This window comes from Rattus norvegicus, chromosome 13 (assembly GCF_021556685.1).
Source record: "Rattus norvegicus strain SHRSP/BbbUtx chromosome 13, alternate assembly SHRSP_T2T, whole genome shotgun sequence".
Taxonomy (NCBI): domain Eukaryota; kingdom Metazoa; phylum Chordata; class Mammalia; order Rodentia; family Muridae; genus Rattus; species Rattus norvegicus.
This window is the reverse complement of record NC_141546.1, coordinates 67,847,901-67,864,870: the sequence shown is the minus strand read 5'-3', so window position 1 is coordinate 67,864,870 and position 16,970 is coordinate 67,847,901. Positions and strand designations below refer to the sequence as shown.

Here is a 16,970-nt window from a genome sequence, read left to right as displayed (position 1 = left end):
GGGTGGGGGCTATCATGAATATTCTTGCCCTTTTCATCTACCATAAAATAAAGGTAAAATCGGCAGTTCGTGGTATATATGTGACACCTTCTAATAAAGGGGCTGAGGGAAGGATTCTGCTTTGTCTTCAGTGACCCCTAAGTTGTTGGAGGTCTGAAGACTTGGTCCTTTGTGGGAGTGGTCTGATAATTCTATCTTGTCGTGCTCAGCTCCATGGCCTACAAACTTCCTGCAGTAATTTAAGGCCTGCCGTTTATAATATATGACTTCTAGGACCGCCTTGGGAGTGGAAAGAAGAAAGAGAACAGAATAATACCCTCTGAACATAACAGCCTCTGAAGGCCAGGATGGCTAGGCCTTATGCTCTATTTTTTTCCCAAGCCCATTATTATAATTAGCAAGGGGTTCCTTGAAAGGAAGCCGTTTTTCAGTGACAAAACCAGAAAAGGGGGGTACACAGTGTTGGGTCATCTATGCCTCTGCAATCAGAAAGATTCCCCACTGGATGGATAGTTAAGGAAGTTATGAGAATTATGAAAGTATGGTTCAGTCGATGAAGTTCCTACCTAGCCTGAAAAATGCTTCAGATCTGGTCCCCGGCACCAAATAAAACAACAGGCTATGGTCACACAGCTAAAATCCCAGGACTCTGAGGGTGGAGGCAGGAGGATCAATAATTATCATTCTTGGGCTCATTGTGAGTTTGAGGCTAGCCTGGGATATATGACAATCCCGTTTTCTGAGGACTTGGAAAACTGGCTCTAAGGAGAAGAAAGGCTGTGGCTGAGAGGTAGCCTACCCTAAGCCTAGGGCCAGTCCTGAGCTGACCCTGCCCATGGAAAGGATGTTTTGTTTTGCTTTCTGAGTTCTTGACATTTATTACTCATTTCTTTATGTCTCCCCTGGGGGTTTTTGGTAACTGTGTTCTTGGTAGACTATTACACCCGCCCTTATCTGCTGTGGCTCGTAGCCCATGAGAGAGGTGCAGAGATGAAACTGCCCACAGATGCTGACTCCTTAGCTGATGTGGCTCTGATGTTCTTCCACTATGTGGGTTCTTTCTAGGACTCTAAGGAGGCCAGAGGAAAGGGTCAGAAGGTACTCAGCCCTGTCCACTGTTTAGACAAATCTCAAGGACCACGACAGTGTTTATATCGGTCTTCTTTTGAATGTTTTTGCATGCTCGGGGGAATGTTATGTATTTGTACTGTGTTTTAATTTTCCCACTTGGAATAGAGTAGAGCTTCTCTCTTCTTTCTTTATACTGTTGGCCGCATAGAACTTCCTGTGAAATTCCAAAAGATGGGTCATAAGGGAAGAAATTCATCTGACTGATACTTTGTATTTCATATATATATATATATATATATATATATATATAATATTAGTTTAAGTTATCAAATTGAACCAGTGTTTATATTTAATTTTAAACACACTCGTCATTATGCACTCAGGATGAGGGGGGGAGGTGCTATAGTTAGCTTTGTGAGGAAAACAGCAAATATAAACATAAGTAACCAACTTACAGGGTCTATTAAGCTTTCTTAAGCTATGACGTGAAGCCCCACATGGATACACAAAGCTGGCTAGTCTCAGTTTAAAGGAGCAAGAGGAAGAAGAGGAATCGAGAAAGGGGAGGAGGGGAGAAAGGAGGAGGAGGAGGATGGGGAGGAGGAAATAGAGGAGGATGACCTAGGAATCCTACAGCCAAAACAGTCACAGAACAGAACAGAATGAATCTGACGAGTGTTTAAACCCTTAACTTGGAACAGGGAGCTGCTGTTTCATCCCCCAAGTCACACCTGAGGTTTGGGAAGCCATAACTGACGACCGCGCCTCTGACCTAGCCAAAGTGGGTTATCAATGAATAAATCGGTCTGTCTTGCTTATTTATGCTGCCAAAGGAAATAGTGAACTTGATCATTTCTCAGTGAAAAGCTTTCATAAAAAAAAAATCTAAGCAAGTTTTTACTTTTCACAAATACTATTTTTTACTTCCTAAAGTACTAATTTTATGAAAGAACCAAAATTGCCACTTTTGGCAGCACACCAACTAGAATTCCAGTACTAGGGAGGTTGAATCAGGAGGATCAGGAATTCAAGGTTATCCTTAGAACAAAGCAAACTGGAGGCCAGCCTGGGCCACATAAGACTGCCTCAGAAAACTGATCAGACAAATGACTGAAATTAACCAAGAGTGGACTATATATGGGTTGGTCAGGACCTTAGGATTCGTTTTTTAAAATCATTTTTAAGAATGTGTTTACGTGTGTGTATTGTTCATGTGTACCTTGTGAATTTAGTGCCCACAGAAGGCAGAGTAAGGCATCGAATACCCGGAACTGGAGTTATTGATGGTTGTGAAGTACCATGTAGGTATGGGGATTCGATCCCTGGTCCTCTGTGAGAGCAGTAGCATTCACGATGAGCCATGCGTCTCTCTACCCTGCAAGGGTTACTTTTCTTAAACTGAGAAAACTTAGGCACAACCTACACATTTACAAATTATCCTCCTCTGTAGAGCGTGGAGGTGATGATCGTGTGTTGCTTGCAACCCTGACCATGACCCTTGGAGGCGGGAGGCAGGGGTGGGGTGGTGGTGGTGGTGGTGGTGGTGGTGGTGGTGGTGGTGGTGGTGGTGGTGGTGGTGGTGGTGTTAAGAAGGTGCAGGGTCAACAACACAGACACCAGGAGTCAGGCAAGTGGCAAAACCAGACTGGTTTAGTTCGGGAACTGAGCAAATCCTTTCTAGTATCTCATTGGCTCTGAAGTAGCCAGATGTGGCCCTGTCTCTTTCTCATTGGCTCTGAAGTAGCCAGATGTGGCCCTGTCTCTTTCTCATTGGCTCTGAAGTAGCCAGATGTAGCCCTGTCTCTTTCTCATTGGCTCTGAGTAGCCAGATGTGGCCCTGTCTCTTTCTCATTGGCTCTGAAGTAGCCAGATGTGAACCTGTCTCTTTCTCATTGGCTTGATTCATCGCCTGATTCAGCCTCAGGAGTCTCTAGCCATGCAGGCAGATTCTAGGTTGGTTCAGGAAGGAGGTATCAGAGGCACATGACAAGTTCCTCCTACAATCATGGTGTGTGTGTGTGTGTGTGTGTGTGTGTGTGTGTGTGTGTGTGTGTGTGTGTGTGTGACTTATTCAGGTTGGTTCTCTCCTTCAATCTTGAAGATCCCAGAAATTGAACTCATCTTGTGAGGGGTGACAGCAAGTTCTTACTCACGGACCCCTCTGGTTTACATCACGTGTGGCATCAGCTGGACTAGGAAGGATATCACTTACTCTGAGCCTATTTTTACAACTGTTCTCTCCCACCAAGTCACAGTAGGCAGATAAAGTGATTACTTTTCAGAGCGACTCACAGGGAAGGTTCTGGACAAAGACACAAGAGTCTAGTAGCATTGTCTGATTTATTAACATAATTGAAACGTTTTGCTGATAAAACTCTTGCCCATGACTATTCTAGCAACAAAACTCTACTCAAAAATATTTCACTGTGAAATGGTATTGCAACTCGAATGCAGTTTTTATTGAGTTGACTTCCATAAAGTAAATCTCACTCTTAAATTAGCAGATATGACTAGAAAAAAAAAAAAAAAAGCTCCCTCCTCCCCATTCCAACCCCATGAGGATCAAGATGAGCTGTGGGCCCTGGGACTCACTGAAGGTGGTGGGAAAGGGTTGCAAGTCAGTCTAGACAACTGGAACCGGCTACTAGGACACTTCCTAACGCACACTACACAGAAACCACACAAGGAGTGGAATTCGCCAGTCAGCTCATGGGACGGTACAGGTTGGATCTGCATCACAGAGCACTCCCGTCCTCATTACCACGGGCTATCTCCAAGGGGTCTTCCATGAGCTGCAGAATCATCCTGTTTCATTCTTCGTACCCCTGCTGTGACGGGGGGAGCAGTCCTGAGGTTTTCTCCTTCTGTTTTTACATTGCTGTTTTTGTTCCAAGACGAGGTCTTATGTGCCCAGAAGCTGGACTTGAACCCCTGATCCTCCTGCCTCCACCTTTCAGTCCTGGGATCCCAGGCATGCGCCACCACACCTGGCGTTGCGTTACTTTTAAAAAAAGAAACACAAATACATAGACATGCTTCTCTTAGTCCCCTACAAGAGAGTATGAGAAAGAATATGGGGTGTGAGGGGGGTGGGGTTGGAGGGGGGTGGATTGGGGCTCCCTGTAATCCTCCGGCTTTCCATACAGTTTGATTATCGAGTTTTACTTATTTAAATAGAGTGCTCGTGATTCCTTTCAGAGATCCTGAAACTCAAGACTAGAATGTGTAGCCAAGCCAAAACAGGAAGACCAGTATCTCTGAAACTTTGGCTATGATTTCAGGTACTTCCGTTAACAAACTTCCTTTGCTGGAACAGTCAAGGAAAGTGAAAGCCAGGGGCCCAGAGACTACCTGGGATTAGGAGTGTGTGGCTCAGACCTGCAACCCAGGGGAGGCCCAGCCTCATTCCTTGAGGAAAGGGTTATTAAAGTTTCCTTCCTGTCTGTTCTATCAGCTGCTTCAAAACAAAAACAAATACAAAAACAAAAATGGTGGGGACTTTTTTTTCTGGCAACAGTAAATGACAGTATCATTCCGGTCGGTGTCTTTATTACCGTCTCTGTGCCATGCCAGTAACAGGCTAGCTTTCACAGTGGGTCCCCAAAGACAAACCCAAAGGTCACCCTGATGACACCCAAGGCACCACTTATAAACTGTCTTTCTGGTGTTGGCCAGGACAGGTCACAGCACACTGTGCTCCCATGGGGATAGGGGCAGGGTCCCCTACCCTGGCTCTAAAAAGGGAGAGACAGAGAAGTGAATGAACATTTCCAGTGGGATGGGGACTCACTTCCGTTTGTTAAGGGAAAACCATTGTAACATGCCTTAGCAAGATACAATCTGACCATCTGCTTCCCAGAAATGCACTTCTGTGTGATTGATTCTTCCCATAGCTCACCTACTCTTCCTTCCCTGTTGCCCTCTGAGACTGCTGGGCTAGCCTGGTACCTTATCCCAGGCTGTGGACTGAATGAAGCTCAACCAGAGCTTAGAAGAGAAACACAGTGAACCAAAGGAACAAAGGAAAAGTAGCCTTTCTGGGGCCTGCTCTTTTGGACCCTTGTCAGGCTCCTGCAAAGCCCCATGTTTCCCCCCACACAATCCAGCTCCTGGTTTTCTTTTGTCTAGGGAAACAATATCCTCTCACAGGGCTTCTGATCCTGGATCAGACACTGACTCCCGGGGTCTCTGCTCCTTTGCCGGTCCTGCAGGTTTTCTCTACTTTTCTATGACTTTTAGCCAAACACTGGACCTCTCGATTATAGAAATAATCCCCTCCCTCTGGAAATCACTTCTGCAGTCTAAAGAAAAGCCACAGCTCTGGAGATGCCCTAGGCGCTTCTGTTGACCCAGCTTCTTCCTCCTGAAGTCAGCGGAGGAGGCCGGAGGGAAAACCAAGGCAAAGAGCCTCATGCTACCTGGTTCATGTTAGAAGTTAGACGTGGCCCGCTTGCTACTCAGGAGCTGTGCCCCATGAGCCACCAGAGCCAGACGCTGGATGGAAAACACAAAACACAAAAGTCATTTTCTATGAGCTCTCCAGGAAGGACATGAGACTCTTGTCCAGTCTCGAACTGTCTTCAGAGGTAGAGAGAAGGGCGGAGGGGGGCACTGGGTAGAAATGGGGAGAAACACAGGAGACAGCTCTCTTGTGTCAGGCAGACCTCCTAGGGCATTGACTGCTAGGCTCTTCAGGAGACAGATAGGGCCAGCTCAGAAACAGGGCTGATTGTTTTGCAAGAAGGAAAAGGCTTTGGGCGCAGCTTGGCAACCTCAGAGGGAGGGGGTGGGGATCACGAATTCTCCTCAGGGGTAACTAAAATGCATTCTCCCAGATCACTCTGGACTTAAAGCCCCTAGCCATATGGGCAATAAATAATGCCAATTAGCAAAGAATCTTTCCCGTCAAGTGGATTCTTAGCATGTTTAAAAAGAAAAAAAGAATGGATTATCAGGACTTGGTCTTGCCTTGTGTGATTCCTCTCACCAGCAGGAGCCTGCCTTACTGTGGCCTCCAGCTTTTGCTCTCTGGAAATGCCTGGTCGGCAGGGAGCCCACACAAAGCTACCAGCGGGCGGACACACAGCATCAAGACCACAATCACTGAAACCAGGGACTCAAATTCTGAGAAACCCTACTCTTCCCAGACTTGTGTACCAGGTTTCAGACCTGAAAGTCTTATTCTTGACCATAGGGGTCTGGGGATGCTGCTGCTGGTGTGGTGTGGTGTGGTGTGGTGTGTGTGTGTGTGTGTGTGTGTGTGTGTGTGTGTGTGTATGTCTGTATGTGTCTCTGTGTGTGTGTCTGTGTCTGTCAGTCTGTGTGTGTGTCTGTATATGTCTCTGTGTGTGTGTCTCTGTGTGTGTGTCTGTGTCTGTCAGTCTGTGTGTGTGTCTGTATATGTCTCTGTGTGTGTGTGTCTGTGTGTGTGTCTGTCAGTGTCTCTGTGTGTGTGTGTCTGTGTGTGTGTGTCTGTGTGTGTGTGTCTGTGTGTGTCTGTGTCTCTGTGTGTGTGTGTCTGTGTGTGTGTGTCTGTGTCTGTCGGTCTGTGTGTGTGTCTGTGTGTGTCTGTATGTGTCTGTGTGTGTGTGTCTGTCTGTCTGTGTGTATGTTTGTGTGTGTGTGTGTGTGTGTGTGTGTGTGTGTGTGTGTGTGTTGGAGAAGCAGAGGGGCTCTGCCTTCTTTCCTGGATGTGGCCCTCACACACTTACAAGTGCTGAGACTGGCTATAGTGTCCTATCAGAAGGGAAGTAAACCACAGGAGAGCATCAAGACTACACACACACACACACACACACACACACACACACACACACGCAGACACACACACACACTTCATCCAAGTTCTACAAGAAGTGGACAAAGAAAAAGAAAAAAAAATAGCCCTTTGTGGTAAAGGGCATGCTGGGAAGGCAAGAGCCTGAGCCACGACCCCAGAGCATGCTGGGAGGATGGGCCCCAGAGCCGCCTTTCTAGAGCATGCTGGGATATGGACACCAGTACATCTCTAAGGGCTGCACTTTCCCCAAATCCCACCCTGTTCCCTTACCCACCCCCCAACCCAGAGACCAGAGGAAAGTTTGTCCAAAGATGGCTGTGGAATGGGAATGCCATGGTTCACGGTTCTTCGCAGGCCCTCCACACTGTGGGGGTTAAGTCAGCCAGTGGGGAGAACAGTCAAGATGAACACAGAGAAACAGAGAGGCAGGAGAGAAACCAGGGTCTGACAGTGACTGGAGGGGGCCAGTATGTTGGCAGAGGACAAGGGGAGAGTAGAGCAGAAAGCTGGGTATCTGCTAGCCCGAGGCATTGATGTACAGCTGACTCTTGAGGATGTAGTCGATGACCGGCTGGGACAGGTAATCCACAACGTGGCCATCCCCATGCTGCAGGGCCAGCCTGTAGAAGAAGAAACAACAATCAGGTGGACATCCATGTCCCCAAAAGACCAGAGCCCTGGTCTGCCCTCTGCCTTCTAGGAAAGGGTCCACAGGTGCTCCCCATCACCCTACCAGCAGCCTTTGCCTGGGTTGAGTGAACAGTATTGGTGAGATCTACATCCCCTCGCTGTCCCCTCAACCCCCAATCCCATGACACCTTCATCCTGACCTGCCACTGAGTAGCTGAGAGACCTTGCATGAATAATTACTATCATCAGAAAGTATCTTTTTACACTTATTTACTTCATGTGTTCTTGTGTGTTGTAGCATTTGTATGGAGACCAGAGGGCAGTGTGTGGAACTCAGTTTGGTCCTTTACTAGGTGGGTCCTGGGGACTGAACTCAGGTCTTCAGCCTTCAGGACAAGCTTCTTTACTACAGAGCCATTTTATCGGCCCATCGGGCAACTTAGTTAAGCCCCTTTCTTTAGTGTTTTCTTCGGCACAATTAAGGTAAATGTGATGGTTTGTGTATGTTTGGTCCAGGGAGAGACACTATTAGAAGGTGTGGCCCTGTGGAAGGAGGTGTGTCACTTCTAGGTGCCTGGAAGTCAGTCTTCCACTAGCAGCCTTCAGAGGAAGATGTAGAATTCTCAGCTCCCCCTACACCATGCCTGCCTGGATGCTGCCATGCTTATTCCTTGATGATAATGGACTGAACCTCTGAACCTGTAAGACAGCCCCAATTAAATGCTGTTCTTTGTAAGAGTTGTCTTGGCCATGGTGTCTGTTTACTGCAGTAAAACCCTAAGACAGTAACATTTAAGCCAGTTACCTCCAATTAAAGGATTAAATGAGTCACTGTCTAAGCATAGGATGACATTTTGGCTTCCCTTTGGGTTGCTCTGCACACTGGTCTCATGAAAATTGGTCTCCTAGAGAATTCTTAGACTTGAGTTCACCTTTTCCCTACGGGAGCACTTGAGCCCTATGAGCCCGTGGAGAGACAGCAACAGGTGAAAGATTTCAGGGACAAATCGATTCCTGCATAGTTTTTTCCTCTGGCCTTTTGCTTTCTGCTCATTTCTTATACAACAGCCTCAAGATATCATGGAGCCCAGCATGGTGACTGGCTCTCTACCTTTAATGTGAGCCCTGCCTTTCCCATTGAAGGTGCCTCCTGTTGTGTCTCCCTCCACAACAAAGCTTTCTGAAAAGTCTCCAGACAAACTTCATCAGACTTGGTGGAGAAGCAGAATCTGAGTCCAACCAAAAAAATCTTGGTCCAGTTGTCCAAATTGGGACACGGGGTTTGTATGGCCTGGAGATGAAGGAGCGGCCATGCTGGAGTCAGAGCTCTGCCCCTTAATTGCCCACTGCCCTAGCCTCCCAGAGGCTGCTACTCTTGTGATCGTCTCCATAACTGTCTTCCAAGGGGAGAAGCCCAGTAGATGTTTTAAGCCCTTGGTTCATTTACTTCTCTGAATCGTGTGACTAGATGCCAAGGCTCTCTGCCTTTGGACTCTTCTTTCTTTGTTCCTGGGCATCCCTCCTCGGGGCTTCTAACTGTTTCCATGCCTTCACGTAAATACTAGTAAGCTCAGCGTGCTTTTGATCGCTGCTTTCTCTTCAATATTTGACTCTGTGTGTTCATCTGGATTTTTAATTTATTAATTAGCATGTGTGTATGAGAGAAACTGTGTATTCCCCAGTGCAAGCGTAGGTCTCTCCTTCTACCAGGCATGATCTGGGGATTGAACTCAGGCCTTAGGCTTGCCAGCAAGGGTCTCTTCACCTTCTGAGCCATCTCGTTTTCCCTGACATGTGTGCTCATGGCCCTCAGTATATACTTCCAGACCTCTAAGTCCTATCTGTCTCACTATTTCACAGGGCATTTCCAGGCAGTGGTGGTGCACACCTTTAATCCCATCATTCAGAAAGCAGAGGCAGGTGCATCTCTGATTTCAAGGCTAGCCTGGTCAACAGAGTAATTTCCACAATAGCCAAGGCTACACAGAGAAAGCCTGTCTTGAAAACAAAACAAAGCAAAACCAAAAAGGGAAATAGGTATAAATACCTGAAGTCTAAAAAGGAGAGTGAATTCTGGGCAGTGAGTGTCCACTTGAATCTAAGGGTTGTGTGGTGGTTTGAGTAAGAATTGTTCCATAAGCTCATATGTGTGAATACTTGGTCCCCAATTGGTAGAACTGTTTAGAAAGGATTAGGGGGCGTGGTCTTGTTGGAGGAAGTGTGGCACTTGGGGTAGGCTTTGAAGTCTCTCTGCCTCAGGGCTGTGTCTAAAGCTCTTACCAATTGCCCCAGCAGCATACCACCTACCTGCCTGCCTGCTACTATGCTCCCCACCAGGATGGTCTCCTCATCTGAAACTTGAAGCTCAAGGAAACGTTTTCTCCTATTAGTTGCCTTGTCATGGTGTCTTATCAGAGCAATATGAATGTAACTAAGACTGCCTGAGGAAAGCCACGGAAAATTTAAAACTAGTTTCACCAAAAGGTCCCTGACCATTTGCCGGCCATACCTGCTTTTGGTGGAGCTGACTACAGACATGGGATGGTTGATGTCATCCTTCACTACCATGATGTTGTTCTGGAAACAGAGTAGAAAGAATCAGGTCACCAATCCGGATCTCTCAGGGGATACTCCTGCTCCCTCAGTCTTCCAGTCCCCCAGAACTTTCAGAAAAGGGCAGTATCACAGGGCTGTACCGGCAGGGGGTGGAGGACTCACTTTGTATTTGCGGAGTATTGAGGAGTGATTCATGATTCGGTCTGTGTCCGCTGCATCCCGGGGCACCACCACGATCCCAAAATCCCCAACAATCACTTCCATCTAAGAGAGGGAGGGGGAGAGAGAAACAACTTTGGTGAAAGCTGTCACCCCAACTTCCAACCAAGTGACCACAGCAGAGTAGAGTTACATTCTGTCGCTTTACGAGGAACTCGGAACGTTAGTTTCCAATTTACCTTCTCAGCTCCATCAGTCGGCAGCCTGGACTACTGACAACAGTCCTGGTAGAAAGAGTGAGAGCTTTGTCTGCCACAGAAGACGTTTAAGAAATGCTTCCAGAGTGAATGAACACCCTCTTGCATGTCTGAACAAGACCTTTCTAATCCTCAAAGCTCTCCTTTGAGTTTATAATGTTGCAGAAGAACAGGGGTAGCCAGTAAATACACTCACGGGTGAAACCGATTCCACTGTCCAGCACCTTTACCTCAACCCTCAGCAGGACGGCGTGAGGGAGACTGTTTCTCTCCCCTCTTTCATACGGCTCACCCATATGCTGTGGGACTCCAGGGCAGCCACAAGCAGGGACACACTCAGAATGAATCCCTATGTGTACAGGTAGTGATGAGGGTGCTGGCTAATTTACACGGGGGTCACTTCTGAGGTCAACATCTGGTAGAAGCTTGATTCATTATAAGAAATAAAATCCTTTAATTAAGAACAAACAAAGAAATATTTGGGGGAGCATTATTGAGAAAGGGTCTTGATAGATAGCCTAGGCGAGCCTCAAACTTGCCATCACCCGGTCTTAGCCTTCCAGATGCTGAAGTGACAGGTATGAGACACCACATCAGCTCTTTGCTTTCTTTTTTTTTTTCTAACCACAAACAAAAGACAAGCTTGGAAAATACAGAAAAAAATTAGAAATCAATCTCAGCCACACTATCCAGTAGCCACAGTTGACCCTTCTGCATCTCCCAGCACTTTCGGGTCCATGAACAGCTGTGTAGAGCAACCATTTCCCTCAACCACAAAGTAGGCATGAAGTTGTAGCTCAGTGGGAGAGCACTTCCCTGCACACACGAGGCCCTGGTTCCTGCTTCAAACACTGCAAACAGTAAGAATTAAAAATCAATTGCTTAAGTAGTAATTACCTGCATTCTCTTCTTGTTTTGAGTTTTATTTTGTTTTTAAACTGTGTGTGTGTGTGTGTATGTGTGTTTCTCTGTATGTGTCTCCCCTGCTTCGTGTGTGTGTGTGTGTGTATGTTTCTTTATGTGTCTCCCCCACTTTGTGTGTGCGTGTGTGTGCGCGTGTGCATGTGTGTGTGTGCGTGCGTGCTCTCGTGCATGCACGTGCACATTCTTGAATGCAGGTGACCATGAGGGTCAGAAGCAATGCCCCTGGAGCTGGACGTACAGACAGTTGTGAGCAGCCTGGTATGAGTGCCAGGAATCAGACTCAGGTCCTCTGTAACAGCCATGCACACTTAATTACTGTGTCATCTGCCCAGTCCCAACTTACATTATTTTCACTTCGCATTAACCTTGCAAACCTCCTGCCACATCATGGAGAGGAGTTGGGAGCTAGCCACACGGCTTAGCAGGTAAAAGCCCTTGTGGTCAGGCTTGACCCGAATTTAGTGCCTGGAACCCATATGGTGGAGGGAGAACCAGCTCCTGCAACTTGACCTCCATGCCATGCTCTCCCACACTAAATAGATAAATAAAAATCAGGTTTTAACCTTTTCTATATATCCTCCTAGTCGTGTAGTATGGCGCATTTATAGTTACTTTTGAGTTTTTGCAACCTGATTTTTGGACATAACATTTTAATGGCTATCTTTATACAAAAATCTTTTATCACATCTCTAATTATTTCCTCAGGATGAGAAGTAACATAATTGGACAAAAGGATGAGGAGGTATTTCAAGCTCTTGAGACACATTACCAAATCGCCTTCTAGAAATGTACTGATACTCATTTCCAGGAGCTTGAAATTCACAGCACTGGGCAGCAGGGTTCGGTCCTGTCAGTTCCGGGTCTCACAGGAGGAGGGACGTTGCTTGTAAGCAGTTCAACTCATTGAGCAAGATCGGCTTTAGGGGTAAAGGACTCGGAATTTCCCTCCCATAATTCTTAAAACTAGTTTCACAAAAGCAGAAACGATGAAGAACTGTGGTCCATTCTTCTCTACCAGAAAGTTTCACACTGTTAAATGCCATTGTTAGCCTAATTCATTCTCTCTCTCTCTCTCTCTCTCTCTCTCTCTCTCTCTCTGTATGTGTGTGTGTGTGTGTGTGTGTGTGACATATCCTTGGGTGTTTACTCTGCTTTAACTATTGTGTAACAACTGCTTAACACAAAATTGCAACTAGGGCTGGGCGTGGCAGATACAGATGGATCTCTGTGAGTTCAGGGCCAGCCTGGTCTACAAAGCAAGTTCCAGGACAGCCAGGGTGGTAACACAGAGAAACCCTGTCTCCAAAAACAAAAACAAAACAAAACAAAAATGTAGTCAGGACTCTGATGTTGCTGAAATAAAAGGTCGGCCTTGAGCACCCAAGGGGGAGAGAGACTACAAGCTGAACAGAGAGTATCAGAGCCTCTACCTGGTCATGCTGTATGGATTTGGAGCAGCATACAGCGTGTTTTATGTAGGTGGAGTCCACATTAAGTTCAATTCAAGGCCTCTGTCCTATAATCCTGGAAATGTTCAGGAGAGGCAAGGCAGGAATCTGCAGAGACATAGCTCCTCGTGACAGCTCTTAGACCATGCACTGGGCTCACTGTTCAGTAACTGATTCCACACTTGCCTATACACTAAAGTTGCCTGATGAGGTGAGACATCAAGATGGCTCAGTGGGCAAAGGCACTTGCTACCAAGCCTGGAAATCTGAGTCCAATTCCCTTGGACCCACACAGTAGGAGAGGACCAATGACTGCAAGTTGCTCTCTGACATCCACACTCGAACTGTGGTGCATGCGTGCAAGTGCGCACACATTCACAGAAAATACACAAGTCAAAACAAACAAGTAAACACATGCAGCTTTAAAATAAAAACAACAACAAAAAAGAATTACCCAAGGAACTTTAAAAATTCCAAACATGTACCGGATACCCAAGATCAATTAAACTAGAATGTCTCAGGATGAGACCCAGACATCGGTGCTTAAAAAACAACTCCCTGGGTGATTCTAGTGTGCAACTGAGTTCATGATATGGACTCAGTCAAATATGGAGTTAAAACTGGAAAAGTGGGCATGCCAGGGAAGATAAAGGAAGGAGAAAATGAGAATTCACTGAAGTAGGAGCCCACAGAGATTCCTCAACTGTCTGTTCCGGTAGATGTTTTAGGATATCCTGGTAAGTAATGGCGGGCCCACTTCCCAATGCTTGGCTCTAACTGCCAGATAATGCACATTTGATTGCCGCTCTGTTTGATGTGTGTGGTAAGGGGGCCATTCAGAGCGAATGTTCTAGTCTAAAGCGTGAACAGAATGGCTCCAAATGGCAATAGGCGCCCCTGAGGGAACTGCTCTTTGGGTGATGAGTGCGGATGCTTGCGGCTTTCTCCTCAGGATCAAATGATCTGACACCCAATCTAGAACAGTGCCAAAGCTCGGTGGGAGGCAGGCAGATGGAGCCCTTGCTGCTGGAGAAACTCCTGCTTTCTAATAACCGGTGATGGATTTGCCTCTGGGGACCACAGATGGGTTGAGAAGAGCCCGAGAGACCTGCAGATTAGCAGCCACTCTTCCTGGCTTCCGTCAGACAGTAGAGATAATCTCTGCTGGTCTTGGTGGTGGGTTTTCATGCCAGAGAGTGTGTGGGCAGACAAAGGTGTCGGGTGGAGAGCTGTCTGCCCTGTAGAGTTTAGTTGTCTGTCCTACCCCTACCTCTCTGGCTCAGGTCCCCAGGTAGACCCCATATCTTCTGGTTCTCCTTCCTCTGTAGATGTTCCTTTTGGCCTCTATGCTGACTCTCAGTCCTCTCTGACCTCCACACAGCAGACTCCACTAGGCTTCCCTGTCCTTGGACCTATATTCATACCCTTGTTTCATTCCGTTTCAAAGCTAATATAAAGACACACACTAATATAAAGGCTCTGGAGTTAGTATTTCCAGCACAGGTTATATTTCTATCTTAATATGCTCATGAGTCTCTGGATACGTTATTGTAAAGAGGCTCTTTGGGAGTTTGAATGAGACTTGGACCTCAGAGGCTCAGTGTTGGTCCCTGGTGGGTGGGGCTGCTTGGATAGGTTTAGGAGGTGTGGCCTCCTGGAGGAAGTATGTCACTGGGGGTGGGCTCTGAGGTTTCAAAGGCCTCCAATCATTCCCAGGGCACTTTCTCTGCTTACTGTTCAAGATGTGAGCTTGCTGTTCTTCCCACTGTGCCAACTGCCCCTGTTCTTCAGTCATGGACCCTAACCATCTAGACTTGCAAGCCTATATAAACTCTTTTGTCTGTAACTTGTCCTGGTCATGGTGTTTAATCAAGGCAATAGAAAAGTGCATAATACAGACTCCCTCTGCCCCCGGAGAAGTGTTTCCCTACAGCCTTTTTCTCTTATAATTGTACCCAGGAAAAGTCTTGGCATTTTCCGTGTTTCTTCCCTTTCTCTCATATCTTATATTTAGCCTACAAGGAAATCCAATTAATTCTGTCTTCAAAACAAATGTATGGGCCAGGCTTGGCGGAGCATGCGTGTAATCCCTGCACTGGGAGGCGGAGGTAGGAAGATCAAGAAATAGTTCAAAGCCCGCAAGACTTACACAAGACCCTGTCTAAAAACAATAAAACAAAACACAACCATATACGACTCTGCTCAGTTCTCATTCACACCCTCCCTGCCCCCAAATACCCAAGTCCAAAGTACTGGGACTTGTGACTGTTGTCTTACATGATTAAACTAATGGAATTAATCTTGAAATCATTCTGGTCAGTCAGGGTGGCCATAACATCAGAAACAAGTGTCCTTCTAAGAGAGAGGTCGAGAGGAATCGGATGTTAAAGAGGAAACGTAAAGAATGGTCTGGAGGAGGCCAGGAGCTGGGAACACAGCACACACAGCTCCTGTCTAGAAGAATTGGATCATGACTGTAAGAGAGTAGTCTATGTTTATAACCACCAGGTTTGCTGTATCCAGGGATCCTTAGCCCTGACCCTCCTCACCTGGATGGTCCTGGGGAGGCCTTAGCCCACATCTTTCTCACCCGGATTGCCATGGTCTTCCTATTAACGTCTTGCCTTTTTCCAGTCTGTTCCCAACATTCAGATCTTTACTTTTGGGTGATACTGTCTCCAATATGTTAAATTAAACTTTCCTCCTGGGGTGGGGACACAGCTCACTGATAGTGCTTGCCAGGCACGCACGAAGCCCTGGGCTCGATCCCCAGCTCTGCCCAAACCAGGCATGGTGGTGCGCACCTCCAATCCCAGCAGTTGAGAGGTGGAGGCAGGAGGATTAGAAGCTTTGGTCATCTTTAGCTACACAGAAGGTTTGAGGCAGGGCTGGGATACATGATGTCTGGTGAGCAAACAAACAAACAAAATAAAAAAAAAATAAGCAGAAAGAAGTGAGAAGTCTCCATCCCTGTGCACGTGCTCTACAAGTTCTGCTTTAGCCTCTTTGGATCTGAACAGTGACAAGAACAAGTGGATTATGAAGGACGGTGACTGGAGAGTCAGGGAGAAGGTATTCGGTCCAATCCCTAGGAAGGAACCAGTGTGACAGCTCAGTGAAGCTCCGCAGAGGAACTACTGGGAAAGTTCTAGCCAGGAGGACTCAGCAATCCACAGACATATCTCATGACCTTGGGAGGCTGAGTGTGTGAAGTGAGCCTTAGCAATCTGCAGAAAAATGGAAGCTGTATTTAGAAAATTACAGCTAATTATTGGTGGTGGTTACAGCAAAAATTGCTTAGCTAAATTAATTTCCACAGCCTGGATCTTACCACCATGTGCATGATTGTGAGGGTGGGGATGGATGGATGGATGGATGGATGGATGGATGGATGGATGGACGGACAGTGTTGGTGCCAATTTTACAATGGTAAGTTGTAAAAATGACCATTATAATGACTGCTTGGCCATTGTAAAATGGACCAAATTCAGCATTTACAGTTTGTAAATACAGAACGCATCTAATGAACAGTACCAATAAGTCCACCAGATCCGGAAGAATAAAGACCAGGGGCACTCAGCCATGTACAGACCATGGAAAACTGGTCAAACTGACCCCACACGCAACAGGAAAGGATTGAGGGAAGGTTTGCAGTGCACTAAAACCTTCGGATCTTCTCTGGGAATTGCTCTGTTGGGAAAGAAGAATGCCAGAGAAGCCACATTTGACTTGGAAAGCTCAGGGAGCTTCATGGTCAAAGTACTAATCCTGGAGAGGCCACTAGGGACCAGACAGGGACCAGACGGGGACAAGATGGAGACAAGACGGGGACAAGATGGGGACAAGACGACGGCTGCCAAAACTGAGCCGACTGAGCCAGTGGCACGAGAGTCGATTTAACCAGACTTTATGTCCTGACTAAAGTCTCTTTGTGGAAAGGAAGCAGATAGAGTAAAACAAACAGCAAGAAACCAGATTCCCCAGACCTTGCCTGGAGGGTACTGATAAAGCAAACCAACCCTAGGGTCAGCAAGATGGCTCAGTGGATAAAAGCGCTTGCTATACAAACCTAAGGGTTGGACGTCAAGCTCTGAAACCCACAGTGGAGGGAGGGAAGCGACCCCCAAAAATTATCCTCTGACTTTT

At 46.7% G+C, this 16,970-nt stretch overlaps 1 protein-coding gene across 2 annotated transcripts in view; it reads right to left on the bottom strand.

The window, feature by feature from the left end:
• Positions 1–3,503: 3,503 nt before the first annotated feature.
• The window catches only part of Nmnat2 (nicotinamide nucleotide adenylyltransferase 2), a 178,106-nt gene continuing 164,639 nt past the window's right edge, over positions 3,504–16,970 (bottom strand). Inside the window, exons 9-11 of one of the 2 annotated variants that reach the window (XM_087580180.1) lie at positions 10,199–10,300; positions 9,990–10,057; positions 3,504–7,470 (exon numbers count right to left, since the gene is read on the bottom strand). In XM_087580180.1, the coding sequence (XP_087436306.1) occupies positions 7,368–7,470; positions 9,990–10,057; positions 10,199–10,300 (273 nt within the window). In that variant the 3' untranslated portion in view covers positions 3,504–7,367. 2 annotated transcript variants of the gene reach the window in all.